At 47.8% G+C, this 11,902-nt stretch overlaps 1 protein-coding gene across 5 annotated transcripts in view; it reads left to right on the plus strand.

Moving 5' to 3' along the window:
* ARHGEF4 (Rho guanine nucleotide exchange factor 4) overlaps positions 1-10,439 on the plus strand; it is a 222,335-nt gene extending 211,896 nt beyond the window's left edge. For all 5 annotated transcript variants that reach the window (XM_030280163.4, XM_030280164.4, XM_030280165.4 and 2 more), the window contains 5 exons: positions 491-620; positions 1,395-1,526; positions 2,439-2,682; positions 3,307-3,384; positions 4,599-10,439. In XM_030280163.4, coding sequence (XP_030136023.2) covers positions 491-620; positions 1,395-1,526; positions 2,439-2,682; positions 3,307-3,384; positions 4,599-4,756 — 742 coding nt within the window. In that variant the 3' untranslated portion in view covers positions 4,757-10,439. The remainder of the gene's footprint in view (positions 1-490; positions 621-1,394; positions 1,527-2,438; positions 2,683-3,306; positions 3,385-4,598) is intronic.
* Positions 10,440-11,902: the final 1,463 nt, after the last annotated feature.

The following is an 11,902-nucleotide window of genomic DNA, read 5'->3' on the forward strand; positions in this document are numbered from 1 at the left end:
AAAGAAAATGAGAACCTGGAGGTTCTTCCAGCAATTTCTATTTACACCTCTGTAGCTAAATTTGATTACTTTCCCCCTTCCCCAGAAGTGACTTAATTTGTTACCAGACTCAATAAACCCACACTGTCTCCCTGCCCGAGGATGTCAGGCTAAATTCTTAGCTCCCTGCTTCTCTGCCTCCTTTACACATAAAGGGATGGGATGTCTGGGATGGAGCAGCTTTCCTCAGCAGACTCCCTGGAAAAGGAGATTTTAAAAAATTTAACACCCTGTTGTTATAATCAACATCTAATCCGTGCCTCAAAACCAGGGAGAGTGTGAGAAGCTGCCACAGGAGCAGGTCTCTGATTCCAGCACGGAACAGCTGGGAGAGACCGCAGGTGGAACTCCTGGTTCCATCCCCAGCTCTGAGCCAGGCTGCTCTCCTCTGGAGTGAGGTACAACACCCACGTGCCATTCTGCCAAGCCTAAAGCCTCTGTCCCTCCCCAGGGATTTCAAGGATGTGGAGGCTGCCTTGAACGCCATGAAGAACGTGGCTCGGCTCATCAACGAGAGGAAGCGGCGGCTGGAGAACATCGACAAAATCGCTCAGTGGCAGAGCTCCATCGAGGACTGGGAGGTAGGGGACTTCCTGCCCAAGGAATTCCACCTTGTTCCTCTTCTGCTCTTCCAACAGCTTCTCTCTACAGCGATATCTCACTGTCCAGCCCCACCTCAGCTCTCTGTCCATCTTTGTGGAGAGTCTGATTTTTATTTAAACAGTTACGATCTTTTAGGTCTGGCATATAACTCAGCTAGACCAGCTGCCTTTGCATGTTCCCTGGGATCTTTGTTTCCCTGTTTTTCCTTGTAGAATGAAATCAGCATGTAGGTTAGTGAAAATCTATTATTTTTCTCTTGCCCCCCATTTTATCTTGAGTGACTTCAAACTCTCAAATGACCAGAATTGCTCCTTAATTCTTAACAAGCTAGATTATTGTTGCAGAAAGGCAAGTTCTGGCATAGTTACAGAGGAACCCAAGGCTCCCTGTAGACTCATTTAAAAATCACTAAATAAAAGAAAAAAACCCCTAATTTTCTAAATCCTAGACTCAATAAACCCACACTATCTCCCCGCCCAAGGATGTCAGGCTAAATTCTTAGTTCCCTCCTTCTGTGCCTCCTTCATGTCTGGGATGGAGCAGCTTTCCTGAGCAGACTCCCTGGAAAAGGAGATTTTTAAAAATGTAACAAGCTATTGTTCTAATCAGATTTAGTTCCCACTCCCCGATGTGCCGAGGACTGTACTCCAGCAGAGCCTCTCTCTCATTCCCACACGAGTTCTGTCAGCAGGAATTCAGGCTCCCACTTTCACATGAGGCTGAGACCAACCTGTTCTTTGCGCTGTTCTCAGGGAGAAGATGTCCTAGTCCGAAGCTCAGAACTCATCTATTCTGGGGAATTGGCCAAAATCTCCCACCCTCAAGCCAAGAGCCAACAGAGGATGTTCTTCCTCTTCGATCACCAGCTTGTCTGCTGCAAGAAGGTAACCCATGAAAGCTGGCTGCTGCTGTGCTGATGGATTTAAGTGAGCTCCCTCTCCACCCTCTCCTGGCCTCACGTGCTCCTGGCACTGAGCCTTCTCTGAGGTCCTGGGGTGTTCTGTGCACCTGAGCACAGCAATCAGCTACTGGCCTAATTCTCACAGCAAACAAGGAAAGCACTGCACTGCTTCTGGGCTTAGTGTGGGGTTATTCTATACAATTCAGCTCTGAGTATTGTCACACAAGTTCTTTTAACTACCTTGTTTTTCGTCTGAACTTCCAGCTTAGTGTTGTATTCAGAAAAAACTGCAGGTTTGATGAACAGCTGTGGGCCTTGGCAGTCAGTAAGGCCATGCTAACAGCACATGTAAGCCTGAAAGTACAGCTCATGCTGTTTTCATAAGCTGAGTAATAAAAGAAATCTTCCATCTTGGAGCCAGTGAACGGTACCTTCCTCTGGAATTTCAGAACTGAATGTGTCAATTATTTTTTGCATATTCCATGGCATGCAGGTGGCTCCGTGTAACTTAGGTGTGAAAATCACTGATCTCAAAGTTACTTTTCATTGTCAACAAAAACCCAAGCGATAATTAGTATTATTTTTGCTTTTTAACTGGAACTGAAGGATTCAAATAGTGCTTTCTGTCAGAGGCTTAATGAGGATTTGGGATCATGTGTAACACCCAAGCTTCAGGGCAGCAGATGGGCCCCAACACGGACAGCAGCCTGTCCTGAGCCCACTGCCAGAACAAGCCATGTGGTTCCCTACAGTGCCCACAGCAGCTCAGCATTCTGCAGTTCCACAGACTCAAATCCAGTATCCATTTCTTTTACAGGACTGTAGTGATACCAGGAAGGTTAAATTCTCCATCACATCCAAGAAACAGCAACATGTGTTGTGATCTCTCTTCCAGGACCTCCTGCGCAGGGACATCCTGTACTACAAGAGTCGGATCAACATGGATGACATGGAAATACTGGATGTAGAAGATGGCAAGGACAAGGACTTCAATATCAGTGTGAAAAATGCATTTAAGCTGCACTGCAGGGACACTGAGGAAGTCCATTTATTTTGTGCAAAAAAGCCTGAGCAGAAACAGCGCTGGCTGAAGGCGTTTGAGAATGAAAGGAGGCAGGTGCAGCTCGACCAGGAGACAGGTATGGAAAGAGCAGTGCTGGGAGACTGGTTTTCTTTTAATCGTTCTTATTTCATCTTTTTTTACCCATTGGCTAATGCCTGAGGAGTGAAAGGGTGGGGGAGCCAGCCCATGCTCCATGGCAGCTCTGGGCTGCTGAATTACACATTCTGAATGAATCTGTGCAGTTAAAAACTGCAAACCACCGTAAGCCATCACTGCAGTTTGTCCTCAGGGAGGCTGATTTGTCTTAAGAATTCAAGCAGGGCTGACAAAATAGTCAATACATTACATACAGGGTCCAGAACAGTATAGAACAGGAACCTGTTCAAGGGCTGTCACTGTACAAGAGGGTTTGTGTTGTTTTGTCCAAATCATTCTTAATTCAGCCTAGTGTGTTCTGAAAGATTTCAGCCAGCACTGGCCTGGACTGGCTTCCCCCACGCCCCGTGCAGCGTGGGCTGAGGGGCAGGCAGCAAACCCTGCATGGGGGTTTGTGCAGCCCAGCCCAGGCTGGGGGAGCAGGCTGTGCCCCCAGCCTGGGCAGTAACTGTGGCCTCTCACCTCGGGCATTTGCCTACCCCTGTCTTCTCCTGAGGTACCAAATGATGACCTGCTGCTGACAGAAATCTGCTTTATCTTCCAGGTTTTTCCATCACGGAGGTGCAGAAAAAGCAGGCAATGCTGAATGCCAGCAAGCAGCACCACGCTGGGAAGCCCAAGGGTGAGTGACACCTGAACACAGGAGCACTGTGACAATGGGGGGTGGCTCTGTATTTACTACATGGGAGAGGTTTCAATGAAGTGGCAGTAACAAACTCTTGAGAACGCCAGATGGTGACAATTTGCACTGCAATTCCTGGTGGTTGGAGTCAGGAGACTATTCTTATCTCCAGGAGAGCCACTTTGCACATACTCAGCACTCTGCCAAAACCCAGCAGCTTCTGCTGCACGGGCAGTGCACAGCCTCTCCCAAGGAGCCAGGCTTTCCCAGCAGTATGGCATTCCCTTTGGCTAAAGGCAAGGTTTGGAGTGTCCCCATGGTGCACAGAGGGCCACAGAGGTCTCTGCAGCAGGGACTGTTCCTGCTGGGCAGTTGTGCCCGTGGAAGATGTTCTGAAAGCTGAACCTTGGGCAGGGTGCCAGGGGTAGGTACCATGCTTGAGCAGAGCTCTTCATTCAACATGCCAGAGCCCAGGACCATTAGCAGCAGCCAGGGAGAGTGAAGTCAGGCAAAATAAAGGTTCCTGTGCCCACAGCACTGTTGGCTGAAGACAGCCCTGTTGATGCCACCTTCCCCTTCTCTCTGTTCTGAGGAAGAGATGTTGCTTGGTTCCTCTGAACCCACAGAGGCAACCACTTCCTCTTGGTGGTACCAGCCAGCACTTAAGGCCCAGCCACATCTCCTGAAAGAAAGCTTGGCTAAATGTCAAAAAGGGTCAGAAATGAGATTTGGCTGTAAACAGGGGTAAGTTTGGAAGGAGGCCAGACCATGCAAACAAAGCAAAGCCCTTGGGACACAGCACTAGAGGAGACTGCACAGACCAGCCTCGTCCTCCACGCAGGCACTGACCATTCCTAGTCAGAAATCCAGCCCGGGAGGTTGTAACAGGCACCAGCAGCACTTGCACAGCAGCTGCTTCTCCCAGCACAGCCAAAAGCAGCAGCTAAGTTTGTCAGCAGGCATGAGCTGCAGCTCTCCAGCCCTGCTGTTGTGCTGGCAGAACACCTGACAGTTGTGCAGCACATTTCTGGGCCTTGCACATGAGCTCTAATCCTAAAAGGCACTGCTGAAAGTAAGGATAAATGAAAGGAAGGGTAACAGACAAACCCAGTTCACAGCCCTGCAGCTTTAACGGGGACTGGGGGAAGTGGCAGAGTGGGGGGAAAGGAGCTGTGTTCAACTAACGTGCTTCCCATCTCCTCCTCCTGTCCCAGCTGTCACCAGGCCCTACTACGACTTCCTGATGCGGCAGAAGCACCCCACGCTGCCCAGCACGCTCCCTCAGCAGCAGGTCTTCATGCTGGCAGAGCCCAAGCGCAAGCCCTCCAACTTCTGGCAGAACATCAGCCGGCTGACGCCCTTCCGGAAATAGGGGCAGCCCCTTTGTGCCTGAACCCCTTCTGAGAAAGCACTTTAGCCCTCAGTCGTGGCAGGCGGAGCCGGGCTCCTCCAGCCCTGTGCTCGCAGAGGATGGCACCTGTGCTCCTGCCTCCCCTATTTATCTGGCTGCCCCGCTGGCTCCCAGGTGAGGCACAGCGTGGGCAGCGGTGCCACGGGGCCAGGCCCGCGCTGCCCAGCAGGCAGAGCTCCAGGAGCACACAGCAGGGAGCTGGGCAGGCTGCAGCCCAGAGATTTCCCCTGCCAGCTGTGCTGGGACTCGCTCCTTCCCTGGCAGCTGCCCCAGGGGATGGCAGGGATGGACCCGCTGGCCCCGTGGCCACCGCCGTGCTCGGAACAGCAGTTCAGAGTCCGTGACGAGGAGGGATGAACCCTTCCGCTCTGCCCACCCCATGCCCTGCGTTTCTCAGAGCTGTGATCCTCCTCCACGTGTCCAACCAACTCAGCAGCCTCTGCAGGCACTCAGAGCACAGTGAGCACTGCACTGTGACCTCCTCCCTCCCTTTATTCCAACAGCACCCGTGACAGGTGTCCTACATTAAACTGTGCCAACCTGCAGCATGAGTCAAGTCAAAGAATCTCTCTAGTGGGTTTGAGTTACATAAGTTAGAAAAAAAATGTGCCTAATTAATACCATACTCAATTCTTTAGATTCTCATCTCTCCATCATTCTGCCATATTTCCTGGCCAATGAAAATGCTCATTGTTTGTAATGTGTTTATTTATGGTAAAAATCAGAACTGTGTATTTTGTAAGTCTGTAATTGTTCTTGTCAGATGTTGTTAACTTGATGCTTGTTTTGTCTGTTTAATCTTTCTTTTCTTTTTTTTTTTTTTTAAGAAAGGTCAATATTTGCAAACCTAGCTCCCAGAAGTCAGAGTCTGCTGTTCAACTCTGCAACGTCATTGTTATGCAAACTCCCACAGACCCTCAGATTCAAGGAGTGTTACTGACACTTTTGAAAATGGAAAACCACTTGATAAAGGCCTACATTTGGCATAAAGAGCCTCACTTTATGTACCCAAGTTTCAAATGGTGGCCAAAAAGAATGAATTTAAACCTTGGTTAGCAAAAAGAAAGATTTGCCTTACCATAGCAAGAGTTAGAAGCCATACTGACTGAATTCCCTAGATTAGGAGACATCCTGGGACAGTGGAAGGAAGACACAGGCTCATTCCAGTTCACGTGTGAGTGAGCACTAACTGTCTGCAGAGCTCAGAAATCCAGTGTTTGTTGATGCTGTAGCTGACCAAAGTCTGGTCATCCAGGGATATCTGAATTCAGTAGCATGTACAAAGTCCTTCTTGCACTATATCTTCCCCCCAGACCAGGGGCAACATTTAATTTCATAAAGAAACTTGTAAAAGTGACTCTCAGCCTGTGTTTGTCTCCAGCCTGTCTCTCTGTGTGAAGCTTTCTTTCCAAAGTCACAGTGGGGATTGTGCTCTTGCAGCTCCACCAGGGCTGCTCAGCCACAGGGGCCATGCAGAAGGTGACCTCAGAGAAGCCATCCCAGGGACCTGACCAGAGGGGTCACTCTGCTCTGGGGAGGACACTGGGTCGAATGCTGGGTGGGAGTGGAGGGCAAAAGGAAAAAAAAATAAACAAGAAAACATTCTCCAAGAAGCCCCTGAGATCAGGCAGCTACAGGAGTATTAGCACAACACACACAGACACCAAGAGACACAGACATGGGGACACTGAAAGACACAGCCAGACAAAGGTGGCCCAGCAGGCACACTGAGGCACTGCCAGGTGTGTGCAGACACCCATGGGGGGAAATGGTGACCAAGAGACCCTGACACACACACACAGGGATGTCAGACAGCTGCAGCCAGCACCACTCAGCAGCACAAGGCAATTGTCATTTCTGTGTTTACCCTAAGTGTCTGCACCCTCCTTTCCTTATCTATGACGTGTTTGTTTTGATTGGCCAGGAAGAAAACCTGTTGGCACTAAAATGATCTATTTTCTGAGCTTAGCATCAGCTTTTGTAGTAAGTGGAGGGGGGTAGAGGGGCAGAGGACCATCCCCTCCCCAGCACGGGTACAGGATCACACCCCACACCCCCACACTGAGCATGGCCAGCTGTGACAATGCATCAGGGTGCTCATAGCCTTGTCCAGTTGCTATGTGGGTTCACTCAAGGATGGAGATTCTCCTAAAACCTCTTTATATCTCTGCTTAAAACCACTCTTTCCCCAGTGTGATGGAAGTGCTGACATCTATTCAAAGCTCCCTTGCTGCAATGTCTGATCTGGTTTTAGGCAGAATGTTGCTCAATATACTCAGCTTTACATCTATAATGAAGTCACTCTGGTAGAAATCCTCACCTCATCTCCCAAGGGAAATGGGGTGACCATGGCACAGGACCCTGGAGTGCAGTGGCTGTGAAGTGCAACAACCCTGTCCTTCCTCCCCCTGAAACAAACACAAGAATTGGCTATTATTAATTACCTGTGTAGCAATACTCTCAACAGTAAATATGCATCCAGTGGTTAAAATAATCACATCATTTATCAGCTCTTCCAGAACTGGCTGCATCTCTGACCAGTGTGTACAAAGGATTTACAGAGACACTTTTTTTTACAGAAATTTCTGAAGTGCCAAACCAGACTCCTCTGGCCAGACAGCATCCCAGTCAATGGACAGTTCATTACTTCTGGAAGAATTCTACTCTCCACTTGACTATCAGTACTCTTTCTAAAAAGTGTCCTCAGCTGGGATTCTAGTCTTGTACACCACATTTGGAGCTAGGATCCAATTCCCTATGCAAGACTGAGATCAGGTAAAAAAAACTGATCACACAAAGTGGTGGAGTTACAGCAGCAACACAGCAAACAGGTAAGGTCAAACCCATAATCCCATTGTGCTCAACACGCCCGACCCACAGACTGCTCTGAAGAGGATTTCATCACAAAATACATCCTTTGTTTAAGAGCCAGCACCACCTCCCAGCTCTCACCATAACCCTCAGTGTTTCCTGAACACCAAAACTGTCTATATAAACTGTCACAAATCAGGTGTAACCTCCTTCGGTTTTAAGTGATTAGACACTCAAAGTCATCTCATCCCCCAAGTTACTGATTAAATAGTGAAGTGTACCTGTGTGTGAGATGGTAACAGATTAACCAAGCCCAGATGTCCCTGCTGCTCCCCTGGCAGCTGCATTTGGGCTGGGGTGGCTCCCATCATTCTGCCAATGGACAGAACTGAGGTGAACACGTGCAGGCCAGACTGGGGGTGTGCACAGTGAGCAGATCCCAAGGGCATCAGCTCAGCTTGTGAGAACGGAGTTTCTGGCTGGTCAAGAACAGCCTCTGACAAACTCTCTGGGCTACATGGACAAGATCTTCACGCCAGTTCCACAAGAAGTGTCCATTTGAAACGAAGAATCAGAGCTGTGAGATATCAGCAACCTTTTCTCTGGAGCTGAACCTTCAACAGGGGCCAGAAATGCAGATTTGCATACAAAACAAACTGAAGCTCCTGATGTGAGTCTGAACAACACCAGTCCTTCTGGATTTTAGGGTAGAACCAGCTGAACTGCTCAGAAAAACAGTTCTGCATTGAGTTACATAAAGAGGACAAAGAGATTGAGTCAGGGGTGGTTTGGGGTTTCTTTAGGGGTGTTGGTTCTATCTGTTCCTCTCCTTCTGTAGACATCCATTTAGGAAGCTTCTTGTAAAAACAGCCATGATTCTTAATGACCTTTATCTGCCCAGATTTCATTTGGTCAAATAAAACACAGAATTCCGTAAAGGATGTGAATCAAATGAAAGAATGATTTCCTGAAACTACCAGTAAAGTGAAGAGAACCAGTGGCTACTAAATAATATAGTCTCTGCTCTGACAAAAAAAAAAAAAAAGGGAAAAAAAAATCTCTAAACTATTAGTTTAGAATATCTGATTCAGACACTGTGAGTGTATACACTGTTCAAGTTCTAATAGCATCAAAACCAGCACGAACTGTCTTTGTGCTAACTCAAAGTAAGAACTAGGTCAGTTCCCATGGAGAGAAGAGTTCCCCCAGAGCAGCCTTTAACATCTCTGCTGTTTTGTCCATTCCCTGAAGGACACTGGGGTGTCAGCTGGGGAGGAACCCCACCTGTGTCCAGCAGAGTCCTCAGCTCACCAAGTCCCCTGCAGGAGATTCCCACTGTGCAGGACACTGCTCTGCAGAGCCAGCACAGCCCTGTCATCCCAGAGCCACCCATGTGCCAACAACTGCACCTGCGTGTCCCAACAGCTTCCCAAAAGCACCTGAAAACCTGCCACCAACAGGGAGAACTCAGAACTGAGGCACCTGTGAGTAACAAAAGAATCTCAGCTTCACACTGAGAACACTTCATTTCTTGGGATGCCAGAATGACAGAAATGAGCTTCTTTTTAATAAAAAGGCCTTTCCTCTGATGTGTCAAAATATCAGGTGTGCTCCTCCAGATTTACTGTAGTGGAAGCACATGTTCAAGTAACAGCATCATTCAAGAAGTCTGTGTGCAACCATCAGTCTTTTGAACAAGTACTGCACCACTCACCTCCCAGCCTCTGGAGCTGGCAGTGCCTGGCAGGTGCCACAGCACTCAGCAAGTGCTGATTTCTTCTTTATTTTATTACTTCAGTTGTTCTAATCCTCCTGTCAAGTTCCACCACGTACCTGCTCATGAGGTTATGGGCATTGCAAAGCCCATCTGGACAGTGAATATGGTACAACAGCAACTCAAGCTTTAAGGAGGGAACTACAAACACCTTATTCAAGTGCTGGAGCCTCAGCCTGTGCCTGCTGCTGTTCTCATTCTCTAACAAAGGGGGAAGACTCGTCCTGCTACTGACATCAGCAGCACCACACTGGTACAACCCAAAATATCCATAGAATGTCCTGTACCAGCCTACCAGCAGACACTCCCTGTGCCAGAGCTCCCAGCCTAAGCAAAGCTGTAGGGTCAGGTCTTCAGGTAAGTAATGAGTTAAAGATTAAAAATTCTGATAGTGCATAAAAATTAACTGAAAAAAAAAGGCAGCATCTTCAGCTGATTTTAAACCCCTGAAGACACAGTGGTGCTCTTTCAGTTGGACAGTATGGGGAGGGAATGAATCCAGGCTGCAGTGACCCATCAGTGCAGCTGATGTCAGAGTGGACAAGGTGCAGCCAGCAGTGTGACCTGGCACCAGACAGAAATGCCTCCAGGGGACCACAGCTCCAGGCAGCAGTGGAGTTCCCTCCTTTCCACTCCCAGGCACACAGCTGCAGGCTCTGCAGGAGCCAAAGGCTGCTCCTTCCCAGCCACACAGCAACCCCAGCTCGCCTGCCTTGCCATCAACACCTCACACCTTATTTCTCCTGTGTCTCACACATGTCCTTAACGAGCTACGTGACTAAAATCCCATGGCTTTGGCAGTGTTGGCACTTCTAGGAAAAATGCAGGCTGCTTCTTTTTGCTCAACACTCCTGTCTTCTTTCCCCCTGCAACTACACCCGTCCTCTCTGCACGTCCTGAGCTTCTCTTTTGCACAAGTTTGCTACCAAAGCAGCTCCCTGTTTCACTGCCTGTGCAAATGAAATACCTGTGGTACTTACCCCAGAGCTGTGTACCTTTGTGTGTGACTGCCTACATTTACAGTTGTGAGATGGGAAATAAACAAGCTATTGACTTTCAGTCTTGTATCATTCTGTGATCCTCCCAAAAAGCATTAACTACTGACTGTAGAGCAGCTATGTAACAGCATTCTGCTTACAAGTTCCTTCTATCCTTCCACACCTACTTCTTTCCCTTTTTTCCTAAGTAGCATCCACTCATTACCCAGGTTTGATAATAATTTATGGCCTTTTTCTTTAACCTCCAGTTACCTGAAATAATATACTTGCTATCTAAATCACACCATCAACAAAACCCTTATCCCCAGATACAGCCACGTGTTCACCGAAGCAGAGGGAACTGCGTTTGAGCTCAGCTGGGAACTTCACATGATTACAATTCTTACAAGGCTGGCAAAAGCAAAACTTGGGGAAGGTGTGTTCCCCTTTCCAAAGCATTCATTTGCCCACATATTTTACCTTTCCTGCCCAGAAAAGAAAAAGCTCACCACAAAGTAGATTACTACAGATTAAAAATGAAGGTCCAGCTATGGTAACTTAAGATGACAGCTGAGCTGCTCATTGTCAAGTTCTTTGTCACATTTTTATTGGAAGGATCTCTTAGCCCACCAAGGACTACAACTGGGGTTCCCTGTTCCCGCTCCCCTCTACAACTGCAATTCTCCCTGTGACACAACCCAACTTCCCACAGCTGCCAAAGACTTCTGGCTGCTGTTTAAAATAAGCATTAAAAAACTGAAGTCATCACACGGCCTCCATTCTACTCTGGATGATTAAGACAGGGTAGCTAATAGCCTGATGGATACTAAAATAAAATCCTGGAGTGCACTTAGCCTCCTACACACGACTCGGACATTTTATCCATGCAACTCAGCAACACTGACATTTCCTACACAAAAAAATTCCCATCTAAATAATAATATCATTCCTGATTCCAAGGGAGCTAACCAATGAAACTTTATGTTACCTGACTTTGTTTATAACAAGCCATGGAGTTTAGACTCTAAAGCAAGATGCTAGAAACAGCAAGTTTTGGTTCTGCCTATAATTAGTTACAGGAAACCTTCAAAGTCAAAATTTCTTGCCTGATTTCTATCAATCACTAACTGAGCAGATACTCTACTGGAAAGGGCTCTGGCTGTTCTCAGGTGTTCAGAGCTGCCCCTAAAGGAGGGAGTTCTTGCCTCCACAGCAAGTGGAGCCACTTGTCAGTGAGGGGAAGGTAACACACATTAATTACACTGCCACTGCAAAATCAATCTGGCAAGAGGGAAAAGTCAAACCATTACTGACCCACCATTTTGGCAGTTCCATGGATACATTTAGAACACCAAGAGAGAAACTCTATCTAGAGACTTAAGAGCTCAGTAGCATGTCCTTACAGGTGTTGAATACAGTACAAGGCCAGGTTTCACAGCAGCAGACTCCCAGGAGAACAGCTACATCAGAATCCTTCCAGCCTGAGAGAGATCAGCACCATTCTGAAGAACAGCTTTTCCCTTTATAGCATCCCAGATTTCAGCA

This window comes from Taeniopygia guttata, chromosome 9 (genome assembly GCF_048771995.1).
Source record: "Taeniopygia guttata chromosome 9, bTaeGut7.mat, whole genome shotgun sequence".
NCBI lineage: Eukaryota > Metazoa > Chordata > Aves > Passeriformes > Estrildidae > Taeniopygia > Taeniopygia guttata.